At 31.8% G+C, this 21457-nt stretch overlaps 1 protein-coding gene across 1 annotated transcript; it reads right to left on the minus strand.

The window, feature by feature from the left end:
• Positions 1-924: 924 nt before the first annotated feature.
• LOC107612182 (geraniol 8-hydroxylase-like) lies at positions 925-3220 on the minus strand. Its single transcript, XM_016313999.3, has 2 exons — positions 2106-3220; positions 925-1709 (listed from the first exon to the last, which is right to left on the minus strand). Exons 1-2 carry the CDS (start codon positions 3138-3140, stop codon positions 1128-1130), a joined length of 1617 nt encoding a protein of 538 aa, XP_016169485.2. The 5' UTR covers positions 3141-3220; the 3' UTR covers positions 925-1127.
• Between the last annotated feature and the right edge of the window lie 18237 nt (positions 3221-21457).

The following is a 21457-nucleotide window of genomic DNA, read 5'->3' on the forward strand; positions in this document are numbered from 1 at the left end:
CACTGCTCGCTCAAGCACAGAAGCTGAGTACCGTGCCCTCGCTGACGCCACTGTTGAAGTTATCTCGGTTTGTTGGTTTCTCGAAGATCTGAGTGCTCCTCAGTCGTTCCCTACTGATATTTTTTGTGATAACCGCAGTGCTATTCAGATCGCCCATAATGATGTGTTTCATGAACGCACCAAACACATTGAGATTGATTGTCACTTTGTTCGGCAACGTATCCTTATTGATGTTGTTCGTCTCATTGTTGTTGGAACACTAGATCAGACTGCTGATATCTTCACGAAAGCTCATCACCCGACTCGTTTCCGGACTTTGTTATCCAAACTCAAGTTGGTATCCTTAGCTCCCACTTGAGTTTGAGGGGATGTTAGAAAATCATTAGAATCAATTTAGATCAATTAGTATCGTCTATATTTATATAGTATATCTATATATTAATTGTAGGATTCTATACCTTTATTGTTCTGATTCATTTAGCACCTATAAATATTCCTTATATATTGTACATTTTATCACACTCAATAATACACTTTTCAAATTACTCTCTCAATCTCTTGTTTCTAACAACACACCGTATTACCATTTTTTAAATAGAAAATATAATTATGACATCACTTAAAAAAGTATCTCCTTAGATATTATAAAGATGCTCACTTCCAAGACACCTGAAGCAACCCCTTGTACTCTCCCCCGTTATCCCTTCCATCGGCTAAGCCAATGTCCTCACCGTGTTTCACCTTTGCACTCTCGCTTGCCGCTGCTGCTCTCTCCTCCACTTATTCTCTCTCTTTTTACCTAAAATATTAATTGTTTATTAGGAAAAAAAGGTAATTGTCTTGCAGACCTTAAAAAAAAATACAAGTAGGTTAACTAATAAGAAATGAAAAGTAAGTATATTTTATTGTGTTTTCAATCTCTATTATATATAATACAAGGCTGCAAATTTAACACACTCTTTGGGAGCTAACAGGAATTACAATTGAAATGGAACTAATGACTAGACGAAAAAAAAACAATAATAATGAAAATACATTCATCACCTTTTCTAACAAATCAGATCTTCGGAATTTGGTCACCGAAAAAAAACTCTGGAATTTTGAAGAACAACAAAAACAGACAACAATTAATTATTCAGTGCAACTGGAATAGCTCGGAGGGGTTGATCCATGTCCATATCCTCATGCTTGATATTATTTTCAAGTTTCCAATCAAAAGAATTGACCAATGATCCCAACATCACATGCATCATTCTAATAGCAAGTGGTGAACCGGGACAAATTCTTCTCCCACTACCGAATGGTGTGAGCTGAAAATCTCTTCCTTTAACATCAATATTAGACCCCAAAAACCTCTCGGGCAAAAACAAATTTGCATCTTCCCATATATTAGGGTTTCTACCAATAGCCCATGCATTTATTAGAACTCTTGCACCCTTTGGGATTGTGTAACCTGAGATTTCAACATCAACTTTTGCTTTTCTTGGGAGCAAAAGTGGAGCTGGTGGATGCAATCTTAGTGTCTCTTTTATTATGGCTTGTAAGTATGGCAGTTTAGCAACATCGGATTCCTCGATGGGGTTACCTTTTCCAATGATTTGTTCTAATTCTTGTTTGGCTTTTGACATGACCTTTGGGTTATGAAGTAATTCAGTCATTGCTCTTTCTAATCCATATGCAGTGGTGTCTGTTCCCGCAACAAGTAGATCCTATAAAACAAGTTGTGTTTATTTTAGTGAGAAATTCTATAAACAATAGGCCTTATACGTTATTTTACGGTATGAAGGTGATGAGTTACCAAATACAATACCGAAAAAAGATAAACGGTGCATTTTATCATATTATTCTATATGAAAAATATAAAAAACTAATTTTTTTAAGTAGTTAACATTAATATATATTTTTTATCAAAATTTTTTTTTATTTTTAGTTTCAGAGGATTTAGGATTTGTGGATAGAATTTAAATTTTAAAGTATATAATTTAATATTTAAAATTTATGATTTGAAATTTAAAATTTAACAAAAAAGTTGATATTCACCGAAAATATTAACTATCTAGAGCAATAAAAAAAAAAAGAAAAGAAAAAAGAGAGAGGAAGCTCACAAGTAAAAAATGTTTGATTTTTTCTCTATCCATCTTCTCACTATCCTGATGAGAAATATCAAGAAGCGTGTCCAGCATGTCATTGTTTGTGACATAATTATCCCCCTCTTCTCTTAGCTTCAACCGTTTATCAATCAACTTGTCTAGTCTATGAAAAAACATTGTAATGTAATTAGCAGTGTTCCTTTGAAGTCCTTGTGGATCAAACACCTTCAACACCGGAAAAACATCAACCACATTTGCTGTTCCTGATAATTTCAAGAGAGTAGAAACAATATCTTTGTACTCATCTTTATCATTCTCCACAGATTCAACAAAATCCTCAGACACAAAAGTATAGGACAAAAAATTTATACATGCCCTAAAAGCTGCTCTCCCAACATCAACAGCTTCTCCGGCTCGGCCGTAATTTTGCATATCGTTAAGAAGATCTAGAAGCTTCTTGCGCCTAAGGCCTTGACTCGTGTCGAGGACCTTGGTGGAGAACAATTGTTCATTGCATATTTTTCTTAGATCTTTCCAAAGTGGACAAACCGGTAAGAAGGGCAAGCTATAGTTGTGGTGATCGAGAGCGGTTACAATAGTTGGAACTGTTCGATCTGAGAACAACAGATCATTGGTTTGTAGCACTTCTTTGGCAATGTTTGGGGAAGATATGATTATTGTAGTTGATGATTGAACAAGCTTTAGAAGCATTATGTCTGGGGCATGAAGCTTAGCAAGCTTGGCTAGTGTTTGTTGTGGCTTATTGCAAAACTCAACAAGGTTTTGCATCATGGTAAGAAAGGAAGGTCCCGGTGGAAGGTTCTTGAAGTTTTGTTTTGTGGTGTTTGCATGAAGTGATAATGTGCGAAGAAATTTGGTGACAATAATGACAATAATGCACGTAAAGAAAAGGGCAGTGATTATTAGTGACATGGGCAAGTGAGAATATTGCTTTGGAAATAATAAGAGGATGTGACCTTTTGACTCCTCAATTGCGATATTTTGCTCAAAAAGTGAAGAAATAAATAATGTTGATGAATTTGAATTCATTGTTGAAGGCCAATGTGGTGAGAATGTTTTATTTGCCTTTGAGTTCGAAAGAGAGTAGTTTTGTTGAGAAGTGAGATGAGGGTGTGATTTCGGTGGTGAGATTATGAATTATTTAGGGGGTATATATAGTGTCTTGTGCCTCGATTAGAGTTAAGAACAGATGGATTATTTATTTATTTATTACTATTCTACATGAGGTGGTGGTGGAGCCAAGTTTGGTGGGAGTGCATGCATGGAACGTTCCCAGATATACAGAATATGTATTGACTGAAATATATGTATTATAATAAAAAGTCTTTTCTGTGGCAATTAATTAATTAACGAGGAGTGCTAGAGACCACTAACTTTTGTGGTTTGTAACCATCAAATAGTTATCAATGTTGATTTTAATGGTGTGAGATTGGTGTGAGATTTCATCCAATGGCTCATTTTTCTTTGCTGGTTATATGCTGGCCCTTAGAGTTTTTCTTGAAAAGTGCTAAGAGACCAGCAACTTTTGTGATTTGTAGTCATCAAATAGACATTAATGATATTTTTAATTGTGTGAAATTTTATCCAATAATATAAAATTATTCATTTTTCTTTTGCTGATTACATACTCGTCAAAATTTAATAAAGTTACTGACCTAGACTTTTTTTTTATTGCCTACGAGCTAGCTCCGCCAAATGAGTATAAGAACTTTTAGCTAATTTTTTTCGAAAGCATCTAGTTTAGTTATCAATAAGCCACCACTCAAATAAAGATTCCAAAAATAACCTTTTTTAAAGATGCCTACGTGGAAAAACCTAAACCATACATTTTAAAGCCATACTTTTCACTACAAAACACTTAAAACCATAACTTTTTATAAGAAAAGCGTTACCTAATGGAAAAAAAGTAAATTAGAAGATTTAAGAGAAGAAATAATTAAATTATCAAAATTAATAGATCAAAAACTAATGATTTTAACTAATATTAATTGTAATGACACCGAATTTTTAAAATCAATAAAAAATGACTTTTCTCAAAATCTTTATTTTACTATAAGTTTTATTGAAGGACTTCAAAAACCTGAAAAAACTTATTTTTTACATGGAATTTCTAAAAAATATTACCATGGAAATGATTCCCCACATCTTTATCATACTTTTAACCCACAATTAAATTCTATAGTAGATATGCTTGAAGAAATATTAGTATCCATAAAATCTCAAAGAAATAAGGAAAAAGAGAATCCCAAAGAAAAAAAATTTCAAAATATAATCAACATAACAGAATTAAAAGTAAAACCACCATTGAAATTATGAATATTGAAGAAAAATTAGAAGAAGTTACAATACTTTTTAAACAATTAAAAATGGCTCAAGAAAATAATATTATGGAACAAGAATTTCAAATAGAAGAAAAATTAGTAAATTCTGAAAATATAGAAAATGAAGAACACATCCTAGATTATTCAAGTGATGAAGAATCAGCAATTCTAATACAAGTAAAAAATGAAGCTGGAACATCTAAGGATAATCAATCTCAATTTAAATGGGAAACAGGTTTTGAAAATTATGCTTTTAAAAAGGGATTTATAAATAAAGATTCAAAGTACACAAAAATACCATCAAAATACGTTCCTAAAATCCAGGAAATGGAAGGAGAAAGAATGCTCGATCTAGACTGTAAAAAAAATGAAAAAGAAATTTTCGAAAACTGGTTGAATTTCTTCTTATTAGAAGCCTTTACTAATCCAAAACTTAGTGAATTGTCTGGAAGAGATATCTGGAATTATATAGGGTTTCATACTAAAGGAACTATAAGAGATTATATGACATCAATAGAAAACCAAATAATAGAAGAATTAGCAACAAAACAACAGTTTATGATAAGATATTGCATATAATGATGATTCTATATAAAGAATTTTTTAGAAAAAATATTATAGATCATAGACAAGAAGTCTATAATAAAGAATATCAAGAAGCAAAAAACCATTTAGCTAATATTCAGATATATGATTTATGTAATGTGAAATCTTATATATGTGAATATAGAATACATTATTATAAATTAAAAGAAGAAGATAAAGACCATTATCTTAGTATGTATATAACAAAACTTTCATATCCTGCTAATGAATTTATAATGAGAAGATTTATAAGAGAAATAAATAGAGGGACAATTGAAAATAATTTTGGCGGAGCAACCTCTGCAATAAGAGAGGAAATAAAAGAACGTTGTATGCAAAAAGCAACTCAAAAAAGATTTGAAAATATAATTAGAATTTGCTGTCAGGATAATGAAGATATACCTCAAAAATATGGTCTTAATAAAAATTTTCAAAGAAAAAGAAAATATCAATTTAGAAAAAGAAAATACTATCCAAATTGGAGAAAAAAGAGGTATTTTAGAAAAAGAAATAATAATAAAAATAAAAGACACAAAATGACTATTGCCTAAATAAAAAAGAAAATTGTAAGTGTTGGTATTGCCAGGAAGAAGGACATTATGCAAATGAATGTCCAAAAAAAAAGGATAAAAAGGACCTTACCAAACAAATAGAAATTGCTAACCATTAGAAGAATCAGATGATAGCTTAGACTATATTTTTGAATATGTCTCGAAAACAGACTCAGAGACTTAGCAATAATGCCACATTTATTACTATAAAAGTAACAGAAAAGTTTATAAATGCTTTCATAGATACTGGAGCAACACAATGCTTTGCTAGTACAAACATAAAACTTGATTGGAAAAAATTAAAGAAACCATTAAGAGTTAGAATAGCTGACAAATCAATACATAAAATTGACCAAAAAGTAGAGATGGCTGAAATATTTATTCAAAATTATAGGTTCATTGTTCCATCTATATATATGTTAGATTCTGGAATGGATTTTATCATAGGAAATAACTTTTTAAAGCTATATCATCCATTCATTCAAGAATTAACATATATAGTTTTAAAAGCTCCACACGATTCTTCAATAAATCAAAAATCAAAACGTATAAAAATACCAACTACTACTATAGATAAAATTTTAAAATTTAAAATTTTTTTTATATTAGAAACATGTTATTTAAATTTATATTTTTAGATAAATATTCTAAAAAATAATCTTAAAATAAAAATAGAAGAACTTTTGGATGAAATTTGTGCTGAAAATCCTTTAGATATTAAAAATACAAATAAAGAATTAGTAAGCATTAAATTAAAAGATCCTACAAAAGAAATAAATGTTCCAAATAAAATTTCTTATTCCGCAAGAGATAGAGAAGAGTTCTCATTAGAATGTAAAGATCTTTTGGAAAAAGGAATTATAAGATTAAGTAAAAGTCCTCATGCGGCTCCAGTCTTTTATGTCGAAAACAATAATAAAATTAAAAGGGGAAAATGAAGAATGGTAATTAATTATAAGAAGATGAATGAAGCAACTATTGGTGATGCTCATAAACTTCCAAGAAAAGATTCTATTTTAGAAAAAATCAAAGGAGCAACTTGGTTTTCATCTCTTGATGCAAAATCAGGATATTGGCAACTTCGTTTAGACGAAGAAACAAAGAAATTAACTGCTTTTACTTGCCCAACAAAAGAATCAACAAGTATGTTGCTCTATGAATGGAATGTATTACCATTCGGATTAAAACAAGCCCCAGGTATTTATCAAAGATTTGTGGAAGAAAATCTACAAGAGTTAAATGAATTTGTTTTAGTTTACATTGATGATATACTAATTTTTACAAAACAGGATAAAGAAGATCATCTTCAAAAATTATTAATAGTTTTAGAAAGATGTAAAGAAAAAGGATTAGTTCTTAGCAAAAAGAAAGCAAGAATAGCAAAACAAGAAATAGAGTTTCTTGGATTAATTCTATCCACTCAAGAAAAGCTAAAGCTTCAACCAAATATTTTAGAAAAGGTAAATTTATTTCCTAATAAAATAGAAGATAGAAAATAATTACAAAGATTTTTAGGGTGTATAAATTATATTTCTGATCAAGGATTTTTAAAGAATATAACAGAATACACTAAAAGCTTATTTTCAAAAATAAGTACTAAAAAAGAATGGAAATGGGAAGAAAAAGATAGTATGCAAATTCAAAGAGTCAAAGAATTATGTGAAAAACTTCCTGAACTTTATATTCCAGAAGAAAACGACTACTTAATAGTAGAAACAGATGCTTCAGACATAACCTGGTCAGGATGTCTAAAAACTAAGAAAGCTATAAAAAGTTTGGAACAGGAAAAATAATCACTAGATTCTAAATATTCCCCAAAGGAATTACTTTACAGGTATATTTCAGGGACTTTTACTCCAACAGAACAGAGATATACTACTCTTGAAAAGGAAACTCTAGCAGCAATTAAATCTCTTAAAAAATGAAAAATTGATTTACTACCCAGAGAATTTACATTAAGGACAGATTCAAGTTACCTAACAGGTTTCATACGATATAATTTAAAAGTTAATTATAATCATGGACGATTGGTAAGATGGCAATTATTTTTGTTACAATATCCAATAAAGATTGAATATATTAAGGGTGACAAAAATGTTATTGCAGATACATTGACAAGAGAATGGAGTTCGTCTACAACGCATTAGATCAAGAAATTCAAAAATATGAGCAAGAACTCGAAAAATGCAAGCATTGTCAGCAAATAAGAATACAGATCCAATCTCTCAAGAAGGCCATTAAAGCAATGAAATCAACACAACAAGCGAAACCATCAGAGTTCAGCCAGCTAAGCATGGTGGACAAATCAGGTGAAGAAAAAATTTCAGAAAATATAACAATTGCTGAAATTATTAAAAAATTCACCCAAGATAAAAAATATTATGTAATTTATAATGGCCCCATGAAAGGAGTATATGATGCTTGGGAAAAAGCAGCACCATTCACACATCAATCAAGGATAATTCATAAAGGAGGACTTTTAACACTGGAAGAGGCAAAGGAATCCTTCAGGGAATATGAAGCTCTTCATCCACAGCAAACCCTAAAAAGAGCAGATAAAACTCCAATTCAAACCCAGAGAACAGGAATAATAAGAAACATTCCTACAAGGGCTGAAATCAAGGAAAAGAAAAGGGTCTGTAGATCAAATCTCAGAGAAACCCTTAATATAATCCTGAATTAGACTGAAGAAAAAAGGGCAATTTTGGGATATTATCCTATTGCCAAAGAACTGCTAACAAAGCTGGTTATCTTTCCGGACGCTTCTCCATCTGACACTTATCAGTTTTTCCAGTATGGATTAATTGATACAATTTTAATTTTTAATGAACTAAAAATTATTAGTGAGTTTGCTGCAGGATTTGTTGATGCAGTAAAGAGATTTAAAAATATGATTGACAATGTAAATCCAAGGGATGTATCCCTAAAATTTACAAACAGTCAACCTATTTTTAATGAAGAAGAAGAATGCTTGGTTCCAGCACACTAAGTAATATTCATGTCCGTCTTCCCAGAAAATTTTCAACCAATTGATCGAATTCAAGATTTAACAATTTACAGTCATGAAGGAAGACTAGCCAGTACATTAGCAAGGGTCTTTGAAAGAACTCAAAAAATAACGAAGGAATCTCACACAAGGATTAATTATAAAAGTAGAAATACTCTGCTTGTGTCCAGTAAAAGAAATAAAATTGAAGAAAGAGAGATGAGACTCTTGGTGGAATTTGAATCAACATTCTATAATTTATCTGGACTTTTAGAAAAGCTCCCTGAAGGGATAAAGAAGAATCTCTGCTATTTGATAAAAGATAGAGAAGACCACAAGTGCCAGCTATGTGCCTCAGAAATATCTGAAGAAAGCAATAATGAAACGGAATCAGCCCACATGATAAAAGAAGAGGACAGTACATCTGAAGCATCCCTCAATATTATTGCATAATGACGTAAGCGCTTAGGTCATAAAAGCACCAATAATGTAGTTGGTGCAAGATAATAAACAATGACGTAAGCAATGACGTCATAAGAAGGGTAAGGATGGGAATTGTCCAATCAGACCCAACTATTATAAATAGGTTGCTTAGGCAATTGTAGAGATCATCAGAAAATAGAAAGCAGAAGGCTAAGAGTACTCATATGCTAGGAGAGCAAGGAGGAAGCTGCCGAGGCGATTCTGTAGTCTGACAAAGAATTCCCTTAGGAAAAAATAGTTCTAAACTCTCCTCTGGAGTTAATATTTACAATCTCCCCTCTGAAGATAAAAACACCTTATGTAAAATATACTAAATAAAGGAAGTTTTTCTCCAAAAAGGTACATCTTTATCCTAGTCTCTTAGTTATGAATTATTTAGAAAGCTTAGAATTAACGGAAGAATCTGATTATTATAGATTAACTGCTTTATTAGATAATGAAAAATAGGCTATTCTAAAAACAGAACTAAATCTCAAATCAAATGAAAATTTTAATAAACAAAATCTTTTAAAAGAAGTTTTTAATAGAAAAAATATAATATACTATGGAAAAATTCAACTTGAAACTCCTATAAAAAAAATTCTGCTAATGGAGAACTTGAAATAGCCTTGATAAATGATGAAGAATTGAGTAAACAGATTGAGAAAATTAAGGATCAACAAAAAAGATCTAAAATTGGATGGATTCATATTAGTACCATACAAGTCTTAATCAAATCCACATATATGAAAGGAATTAATTCACCAATAAGTTTAGCAATCTGTGACAAAAGAATTACTGATGACCCAATAGATCAAATAATTGGAATTGTTCATGGAAATTTGGCAAATGTAAATGTTAAATTTAATGCCCATCTTGGATATGCTATATCTTTATCAACTGAAAATCTTGGAAGATCTATAAGTTTAGCTTATAAATTTCACAGAAAGAATCTAATGGAACAAGATGATGAACCATTTTCAATTACATATGCAATAAATTATGCTTTAACAAATAGCCATCATAGTATAATATTTAAAAACAGAGAAAGAATTTATGTCGATGAATTATTTTAGAAAATTGTAAAAACAGAAATACCAAAATATAAAGCTATTGAAAATCCAGTTCTATTATTAAAAGAATCATCAGGAAAATCGGTTTCATCGAATTTTCAAATAAGAGAATCTAAAATTAATAGTCCTTTAAGTTTATCTAAGTTAAAGATTAAAGAAGAAAATTCTGAAATAAAAGAATTAACAAAAAAGATCGAAAAATTAAATGAAACCCTAAATACTAAATTATGACAATAAATAAAGAAGAAATATATGTAACTTATCAAGAAAGAAACAAGAGCTCTTTGAAAGAGAGAATCGTTTGAATTATTTGCAGTTTTCTGAAATAAATCAAAGAGCATTTGAAACTCTAAAAATAATCTATAACAAGTTGAAAAAAGAAGTTGAAGAGCTAGAAAAATTAATAGAATCTCTAGAAAATAGTGATGAATCGATGATAGAGTTTGCAGAAATTCTAAAATAAATAATGTTAAACAAAACTATTTTTAGAAATTATGATAAAGCATAAAAAGATTGAAAAATCAGAAAATAAAATGAAAAGAAAAAGAGCGAGAAAATTAAAAAGTAAAATAGAGGAGTATAAAAGAGAATTAAATAATCTTCAGATCGAAATTGATGATCTTATAATAAAAAGAATAGAAATAAGAATAAACATAAACAAGTTGGAATTAAATTTAAGAAATTTATAAATGCCTGGAAAACCATATTACGATTTAAAAGAATTAAAGCTGTTAAAAGAAAAAATGCAGAATGAAATTGACAAATTAGAAAGATATTTAGAAATAAGATAAAGTGTAGAAATAAAAGAAGTTCTTAAGGATTTAAGAAATTATATTAAAAAAAAAGGACAAACAGATAAAAGATTTTTTATATAATAATCCATGTAAAAAAGAATATTTTAATGATAGAAATTAGAACAGAATTAAAAAACTATAAGTACAAAATCAGAATTATAAATATACATCAAGGATTAGTAATAAATAATCATATAATAAATACAAGAGAAATTGTAGAAATGGTTAATACTTTAGATTACGAAGTTGCAAATTATTTTTATCAAAATCCTTTGAATAAAGCATGAAATTTTGAAAAAAGAATTAAAAGAAAAGTCGAAATTGAAAAATTGGTATCAGAGCCAAGTCAACGATCAAGGATAACACTTTCTCTTTAAGCAACACTTTTAGTAATACGCTTTTAAATCAATAACAACCACAAAATGAAAAACGTCTTTACAAAAAGATGAAACTGACAACTTTATCACAGTAGCCACCTACCAATAAGTCTATATAACCACACGGACAAAAAAAATTATCAATATCTAATATTTTTATTCGTAATAATACTAAGAAAATATAAATTTTTTAAAATTACATTAATTTTATTTAAATATTATAAATTATGACAAAATATTAAATATTTATAAAATTAAGTTATTTTTATAAAAAAATTATATAAAAAAAATTCTTATCAACTAAATTATATATAATAAATATTTAAAAAAATAAAAATTTAAATTTAAAAAATAAATGATAAAAATTTAAAATTAAATAAAAAACTAAAAAAATATAATAATAATAATAATAATAATAATAATAATAATAATAATAATAATAAAATATTTATATAAATAATATTAAAAATTATTTTTTAATTATATTTAAATATAAATTTAACATATTTGTTATAATTTTATGAATCTATTTGAATTATATTATTTTATTAATTTTATTTTTTGTAGAACAATAATGTAAAAAGAGATAGAGAACGAGAGAGAAAAGAGAGAGAAAGATAAAGAAAAAGAAGAGAGTGAGTATTTTAATTTTGGAGGAAAGACTTTATTATAATTGTAATGAAAGAATATTTCGTGACACATTTTAGTTTATCAAATTAGTAATATAAAATATAAATTATAAATTATATATAGAGTGGAAAGGGTAAAGAGAAATAGAGAATGGGAGAGAGGTAGATAAGATGATGGATAGGAGGAAGAGAATGTATTAATTTTGGAAAAAATATTTCATCTTAATTTTAATGAGTGTTATGTAACATATTTTGGTTGTTAAATTAGTAATTGTTTTACTCAAATTTTGTTAATGTTTAAAAGAAAACGTGGGTATCTCAATATCGCAATTGTATCGTCAATAAGAATTAAAAAGGATTGAAAGTAACAAATAAACAAAGAAATGTAAGATACCGAAGACAAACTAAATTGCAGAAATTAAAACAAATAAAAAATTAAAGAGAAGATAAAAAAAGAAACATAAACGTAAAAAGAACAAGTAAAAGTAGAGAAATTTTATTAATAAAAACGGAAAAGAAACAAATTACAAGTGTTTTAGTTCAGATGAATTATTTAAGATTTCTAATTTTACTCTGTGATGTCAAGGGGGTTGAGAGCGTTTTGGATTTCTAAGTGTTTTCCAAAAGAACTGAACTCCTTACAAAATATGCTTAAAGCTCTATTTATAGACTAACGTAATATCAACTGACAGTTACTAAATGAAAATTTGAATGGCATTTGTACTTGTTCCTGCACTTGTTGTTTGATACCAATTCAAAAAAATCAAAATAAATAATCACACTGTCAAATAACCTAATTTAATTAAAATAAACATAAATATTATATACAAAAACATAACTATATAACTAATTATTTCTTTTTTATAATTTTTTATAAAAATAATATTTTTTGTCTAACATAATGTCTCCCCAGATTTTTCACTTGACGTCATATAGTGATTGAAAGTGAAAAAAATCTTGTTATTTATAGCAATAAAAGAAGCATATATAAGCACGTATTTATTTATTCTTTTAAACTTATTACTATTATTTTTTTATATATATTTTTATTTTATTATATATACATATATATTTTTATTATTTTATTATATATTTTTTTCTTTTTTTAAAATATATATAAATAAAAACACGTATTGACAAGTATCTTATTTTAAAATGTTAACTTATAATATAAATAGGAGCACTCGTACAGTGTCGTACTTTTTTTTTTTTGTTTATTTATTTATTTACCTATTTATTTTTCTTTATTTTGACCAAACAAAAATAAGATAGCTCAATACTCTTATCTTTTTGTAATATTTATGAGAGAGAATATGTTAGTGTCTTGAATACACAAAAGTTTCTTCTTTAATTTTGTGTTTCTCATTCTTTCAAATTTTATCTACTATGGTGGACTTCTTCCGTTCATAAGAACTCAACTACATTTAGCTCTTCTGATATTTCAGGTAAGATTTAATTGCTAGCTCTATTTTTATCTTTTTCTTTTTCATTGTTGATTTAGAGGAACCTTAACTCTAAATGGTGTGAATATTATCTCTTGTGTTATCTATGAGTACTAAAATCTTATTTTGAAGAGTATTCTCTCTTTTTTCCTTTACATTCTTGACTCAAATTAAGATTTGACTGTTGAATCATTATTCCTCAATTCTACTATGTTTTTTTTTTGTTCAATATGTTCTCTTTTTTCAGATTACATGCATGCTTCACTGTATTAAATTTTATGAACCAAAAATTACAGATTATTTTTTTGGACATATTCAAGTGTGCTAGAAGTCAAATACTCTTTATCTTAGTCCTTTTGAATTGAAAAAAATAGTAGGATGTTCTAACCTCTAAAAAAGCATATCTTTTTGTTGGTCCTATTGTGAATTTGTGATAAAATTCCAAATAAATAGGCTGCTAATATATATGTATATTTTTTATTTATGATAAAATCCCAAATAAAGAGGCTTCTAATAATAGGCTCGTTTGGGAAGCTTTAAAAGTAACTTTTTTGAGCTTTTGACTTATGAAAAGTAGTAGTATTTGTAACACCCTACCATACAGGGTCTTATGCTTAAGTCATAATTCAGAGATGGCAAGGTATTACGACCTCTAAAACAAAAATTTAGTACTTATAGTAGTATGAATAATTGATTATAGCTAGGAGCCTTTGTAGAAAAAGTGGTAAACAAAAACCGTAACTCGAACGCGCAACACTCCGATCGATAACGTAACGAACAAGGATAAGCCAACGCGAGATCATATATATAAAGAGTGTCAAAAACGGGAATATCAAGACTCAAAATTCGGCTGCGAAGATAACCGGTCCGAGCATAGCAATATATACATATAATAAAATAAGGAAAACTCCAAGGAAAACCCAAAGGGACACAAATATAGAAACCTATTCTCCAAAACCTCCTATAAGAGGAGTCATCACAGTTTGTATTATTTAATGGAGATAAAAGTATCTAAACAAGATATATAACCCAAAACAAAGTCCCGAGAACAAAGGATCTTCGCTAATCCAGAAGTCTCCAGCATGCCTCAGCGAGGAACCTCACGTCCTGCATCTGAAAACCACAAAATCCGCATGCGTGAGAACCAGAGGTCCCCAGCATGGTAACAGCTTCCACATATATAATACAAAATAATAGAGGAAAGCCGAAGGCAATCCTAGAACTTCCTCCAAATAATATCAAAGCTTATAAACATGCTAAACCGTAAGTGGCAACTGACTAAAGATTCTTCAGTCTAACTAATACTTCCCTTTCCAATTCCTTCAGACCTCCCAACCACCAACAGGAGTATAATATAGCAAACACAGTTATATCAGACAAGAGATATACAAATAAGAACAATTAAGGCATTTAGACAAATAGCAAGTAATATGCAGTCAAATAGGCAATCTCAAACAATTCACATAGTATGCATATGATGAATGCCTGTCCCTAGTGGCTGATGATATCATCTGTCGGTTATAGAGCCAACCCGATAAGTCCTGGTAGCTAACCATTGGACTGTCCCTCTGTCGCGCATCCCCAACTCGAGTTATACTCGTCATAAACTTGATCATAATCATGATCCATATCCATCACCCTCACTGGTGAATATTTACGGGGGCGAGCTCATCCGGGACTTTCACAGTGCCCGGCCACACTTACGACATAGGGTCAACAGAGCCTCGAGTCTCAACCTGGAGCACGTGGTGGCTAGCTACTGCTACTACCCAGGGAAACCCTCATCTCCGATGGTGGAAGTGCAAATATTCACAATTCATTCAACAGCATATATGCATTTATACTTGGCCATAATCATGGCTCCACCGTAACACGACAATAATCTAGCCATCCGGCTCACGGTTAAATCCATAACCAGCTAATTCATTAACAATTACGGCCCTTCGGCCCATGGCACAACAAACACTTCCACCGCCATCCTCCACATCTCACATAATCATCTTTGATCCTCATTGATCATTCATTTTTCCCTTGCTTCACTCGCAAGTTACCACATTCACTAGCTCCTTATCTCATAGCTAGGCATATCATAATGATTTAAGACATAAGTGGTGAGATCGGAGGGTTAGAAGTATGAAATTTGGCTTTTAAAACTCAAAAATCAACTTTGGGATGAACACAGGGCCACGCGTACGCGCACTCTACGCGCACGCGTGGATGGCCTTAAAACTCATCGACGCGCAAGCATCATACGCGCGGATTGAAAATTAGCCAAACGACGCGCAAGCGTCAGCCACGCGTACGCGTGGGTGATCTTGCACCCCAGGCACAAAACTGGCACAACTCTGGCACAACTCTCTGGAAATTGGCTGGGCATTTGGTGCAGCGCATCGACGCGCTCGCGCACACCACGCGCACGCATGGATGGTGCTTTCTCGAAGAACGGCGCGTACGCGCCAAGTGCGCCTACGCGCGGAGGGTCATTCTGCTAAAAAATTTTCTAAGTTAAAAGCTGCAGAATTTACAGATTCAACCCCCAATCTTCCGACGGACATAACTTTCTCATTTTAAATCGTTTTTCACCCGTTCTTCGAACGACATGGACATCCTGGATCCAATTTCATTTCTAAATAAATTTGGCACAAAGCAGAGATCTGTAGTCCAAGTTATATCCCGTCAAAGTATGCCCAAAAACCATGTTTTCATACAAAACCATAAAGTGCCATTTTCAAAACAAGCCACTTTCAACTCTTTTCAAAATCAATCAAAACATGCCAATTTCATCCCTTTTCTTTGAAATCAATCAAAATGTACCAAAATCAACATCAAGCCATCCTCAACTCACACATTGACATTTTACCAAAATTCTCAAAACCACATCCAACCATTTTAACACTTCTCAATCAATGGCTAAAGGACAAACACAATATCATGTCATACATCCTTCTCATCCCAATTTCCAATAATATCAATTTCCAATCAACCATCATTATACATAATCATCATCATACTCACCAACAATATGGTACCACCCATCAATTCAACCTCAATCATTCATCAAGCATATATCACAACATGCATTTTCTCATATATCACACAATCAAGGCATCAATATTCATAATCACATATATGATCACATCATATATCTCAACCATTCAACAACATCATCAATTCAATGCCTATCTTAGGGCCTCTAGCCTAAGTATTTCCTACCACATTACATATTAGATACGGAAAACCGAAACCATATCTTAGCCGATTTTCCAAACTCAACCGGAGCACTTCCAAACCACTTGTCCACAAGCTCTCAAGGTATCAACACCTCCAAGAACAGATTTTATCACACAAAACCCTCTTCCAAGCTTTCCAAAATTACCAATCAAGCTCCAATATTCACATATACACAACCTAAGCCACAATCATCATACCCATACACAACATCTCAATACCCAAACTACATAGAACAACAAATTACACTAGGGTTGAGAATCTTACCATACCCAAGGTCCAAGGAGACAAGATTAACCTTCTCCTTCAAGAGAGTTGGGTCCTATAACATCAAAGAACCCAAAATCTCAACATTTTTGCTCAAGAAACTCGAAATCAAGGGCTGGAATTTCGAACAGTAAAACGTATCTTACCTCAAGATTGATTGTATGGGTTCTGTAGAGCTCTCCGCGGTGAACGCGTGGCCGCAAACAGAGCGGCAATCGGAGCTCTAGATCAAAAGTTATGGTAGTTTGAAGATCAACCAAGGGAGAGAACTTGAGAGAGTGTTCTTCCTCCCTCCATCTTAATTTTCAGCGTGTGTTTGTGTGTTATGAGGAGAGAGAGTGCTGAAAACTAGGGTTTTGGTTTAGTTTAGTTGGGCCAAGGGCCCACTTTGGGTCCGATTGGCCCGGTTTGGCCCGTTCGGTCCAATCTTGGTCCGATTTCTATAAAATTGGTACTGAAATTTTCGTCTCAATCTCCTCTATCACATTTAGCCATAAAAGTAACATTTTTGGATTTCTAGAATAAATTCTCATTTATGGGTTAATTAGCCGTTAATTAACCGGGTTTTACAGTATTAATGTGGTGCAATTTTCAAAACCAAATTGCGACTTTCTAAGAAGCTATTTAGTAACTTATAGAGAAATTAAAAAAATGACTTCTCTCATAATACTACTACTTTTTATCACATTTCTATAAAAGATGCACTTTTAGAACTAAAAATATAAACAGAAAATAACTTATTTATAAGCTACTTTTACTACAGCCATTTATTGTTTAATCTATTTTTTCAAAAGGAGCTCAATTAAGCTATTTACCCAAACTAGGCCTAAGTCTTGTTCCATGTTAAATCCTTGCTTGCAGCTTAAACCAAATTAAACCCATATAATTTCAATTTTTATTCATTTTTATACATTACTTTCTACCTTTTCAGCTTGTCTGTTGATTGTTGACAACATCGGCACCCAATACTTGGATTTTTTCAATTTATATTTTTATGGCAACCTCAAGCCACCATCTGTCAACAAGTCCTCCTACTTCATCTAAAGTGGTCATTTGCGATAAACCTGTTGTCAAAAACAGAAAAGATTTTACTCCTGAACCAATGGCCTCAAAATAAAAAATACGAGAATCTCAGGTGCTACTCCCTTTTACCATTGACGGTGTAGACTCAGCTTTCATCGGCCCTATTATCTCTCCTAAAGTCGCAAACAAGATCAAAAATTCTTTTCCTGGTCTCTCTCAAAGAAAACCCGTTTCTTTTCAAGATTCTATTCCCATTGGATTTTGATAAAACCCAATTTTGTGGTTTATCTTGTGCTTAATTTAGGAGATTTTATCAACTTATCTCACATTTATTCAATGAAATTGCATGGTTTTGTGAATTTCTCCTATTTTGTGCTTAAGAGTGAAAATATGCTTTTTAAGCTTTAAAATAGCTAAATTTAATTCACTTTAATTCCATTCGATACCTTGATATGTTTGTTGAGTGATTTCAGGTTTATAAGGCAAGTATTGGATGGAATAAGTGAAGAGAAAAGCATGCAAGTGGAGAATTCATGAAGAAATGAGCATTTGGAGAATTGAAGGCCACGCACACGCGTCACTTACACGTACGCGTGAGAAGGACATTTGCAAAGCCACGCGCACGCGTCAGCCACGCGTACGCGTGAGGAGGAAATTTGCCAGCAACACGCATGCGTTGACCACACACATGCGTGATGTTGGTCACGTGACCTCAGTAAAGTGAATTCGCTGGGGGCGATTTCTGAGCTTTCCAAGCCCAAATCTAACTCATTTCTGAGGCTATTTAATGTAGAACTCAAGATGGGTCAATGGGGAAGCAATTAGTTTGGTTAGGATGATGCTTTAGTTAGTTTTCTAGAGAGAGAAGCTCCCTCTTCTCTCTAGAATCAGGGTTCTTAGGTTAATTTTTCTCCTAGATCTAGGTTTAATTTCTTGTTTTCATCTAGTTTTCTTTATAATTTCTTGTTCTTACGTCTTTGTTCTTCTTAATTCTCTTGTTAATTTCCCTTTTTATGCCTCTTTTTATGTTGATGCATTCTTGTTGGATTTGGATTTCCTTTTAATGCAATTTATGTTTTATGTTTTTTTATTGTTTAATTGAGTTGTTATTCTTACTTTTCTTACATTGGGTAGTAGTAGATTTTATTATTCTTGCAATTTTATGATGCTATCCTTTTACACCTTCCAAGTGTTTGACAAAATGTTTGGTTGGATGTTAGAGTAGTTCTTTTTGAGCATTCTTGGCTTGGAAAGAGAAATTAGGCAATCTTGAGTCATTAATACCCAATTTAGATTGGTGACTTAGGGTTGTTAGTTAATATTGTTTCCATTGACTCTAATATCTTGCTAATTCAATTAGTGAGTTGATTAGGACTTTTGGGTTGAGATTAACTAGTCTTATTTAACTTTCTCTCAATGTGAAGATAACATTGTGCCTTCTTCCGATGTTGGAGATGACCAAATGGGATTAGCTCTTATTAATCATTGTATGATAATTAATGACTAGGATAGAAAGCCTATATTCTCAATCCTTGTCATGAATGTATCTCTTTATTATTTTTTTTCTTTAGTTGTTACCTTTATTTTCTTGCCATTTATTTCCTTGCACTTTTATCAACCCAACCCCTTTTAATCTCATAACCAATAATTAGGCACTCAATTGTAATTCCTAGGGAGAAAGACCCGGGACTAATACTCTCGGCTACTTTTATTGGGTTGGACTTGTAACAACTAAAATTAAACTTTGATTTGAGGATTGATTGTCAATTTGGGCTTTGTTCACAACGAAATTATTTTATTAAATTCCGAACCGGTATAAATTGTCACATCAAGTTTTTGGCACCGTTGCCAGGGAATTACAATGTGTGCTTGTTATTGGTTATTGTATATATGTTAATATTGTGAATAGCGTGATTTTGGTTTGTTTGCTAGTTTTTGCTAGTTTTAGAATTCGGTTTTCTTTGTTTCTTATTAGATTTTGTTTTTATTTGCTCTTGCTACTATGAATTCTCACCACTTTGGCTATGAGTTTGGTTCTAACTATGTTGTAGGGAATGGAAATTATAATGAGAACATGTATCAAGGATGGAGCAATCAAAGGTGGGAGGAGCCTCAAGCATATGATCAATCTTCATGGCAACAACCTCCACCAATGTACTATGAGCAAGAGCTATTTCAAGATGCATACCAATCCAATGGCTATGGTGCACCGCCTTATGATTATAAACAACCACCTCTTCAACATAATTTTGAACCACCATACTCACAAGCCCCTACCACCAAACACCTCCATATGACCCTAATCCTTATCCACCATACCAACCACCTTATGAGCCATATGAACCATACATAGAACTATAACAATCCCAACACAATTACTCCCAAGAACTACTTTGATATACACCATCTCTATATGCTTACCAAGATAAATCACCTTCCAATTATGAATCCTTTCTCCCAAACAATGAACCCTCTCTTTCACCACCGCCTTCAATAGATGAAGCTCTCTAAATCTTCTTGTAAGAACAACAAAGAAATATTAGCTCTTATATCCAAAGGCAAGAAGAGAAGCAAAAGGAGCTAAAGAAGCTAGAAGTCATGGTTACTACCATGGCGAAAGCCATTAACCACATGGTCTCCCACCTAAGCTCATGCATCCCAAGTACTCCCATTGACGAATGTGGAGGATCAACCAAGGAGCATAGTGAGGGAGTAAACTTGAAGCTTCAAGGTGAAGAAGAAGAGTTGAAGCAAGAATCGCAACCAAGGGAGGAAGTTGAGACAATTGAGCCGGAAAGATTGGTTGAAGATTTAGGAGATGTTGAAAGTCCATGGGAATGTAGAATTATAGAGCCCTCTTCCAAGAAGCTGGATATTGATGTTGAGGAGGGTGTACAACCTCCAAAGCATATTATAGTTGGAGATCTTGAAGAGGTTGATCAAGAGATGGATTCAATCATTGATGAATTCTTATCCACAATTAAATCCTCTCCCATTGGACATGAAATTGAGGTCATAAAGAATATGCACAACCTCTCATACCCTTGGTAAGCAATGAAAAAGAGATTGAATTGGAAGAAAGCTCCCAAGAGGAAAAAGGTTGAAGTTGAAAAAGCTTGCAAGGAGGTGGAAGTTGTCAAGGAAGAAAACAAGGGAGTAGAGCTTGCAAGACCATTGGAGACACCTCTCCCCAAGCCATCACCATCCATCCTTTCATTAAAGTGGGTAAATCTCTTATCTCTAAACTTTATTATCCCACTTGAATATGGTTTGCTTGAGACGGATGGTCAACTAAGAACTCTTTGTGGCTTTAAGAGCAAAAGAGAGATGGTTGGTAGTTGGAAACATCATTCTATGTTCAATATGGTTGCATGCTCAAAGTTGAATTGCAAGGGTTGGAGGGGTCTAGGAAGTTGTTTGGAAGCTTAAGTGAGAATTCCAAGGCTAAACCACCCGGATAGAATTATAATAATCAACTTGAAGACGTGTGTGAAAACAAGGTGTGGGATCCCGGATCACACAAAGAAGATCAATTTTGGGAGCTCATGGTTTGTGAAGAACTCCATCAAAACTTGAAGCTGTTAATTTTGAATTATGGAGCTTATTGG

Source organism: Arachis ipaensis, chromosome B8, assembly GCF_059453495.1.
Source record: "Arachis ipaensis isolate K30076 ecotype BB chromosome B8, ASM5945349v1, whole genome shotgun sequence".
Lineage (NCBI taxonomy): Eukaryota > Viridiplantae > Streptophyta > Magnoliopsida > Fabales > Fabaceae > Arachis > Arachis ipaensis.

Coding starts and splice junctions, on each gene's coding strand:
- LOC107612182 (XM_016313999.3), bottom strand. CDS start 3,140: ATGAATTCAAATTCATCAACATTATTTATTTCTTCACTTTTTGAGCAA. Junction 1,710..2,105: donor AAATCAAACATTTTTTACTT/GTGAGCTTCCTC, acceptor CTTGTTTTATAG/GATCTACTTGTTGCGGGAAC.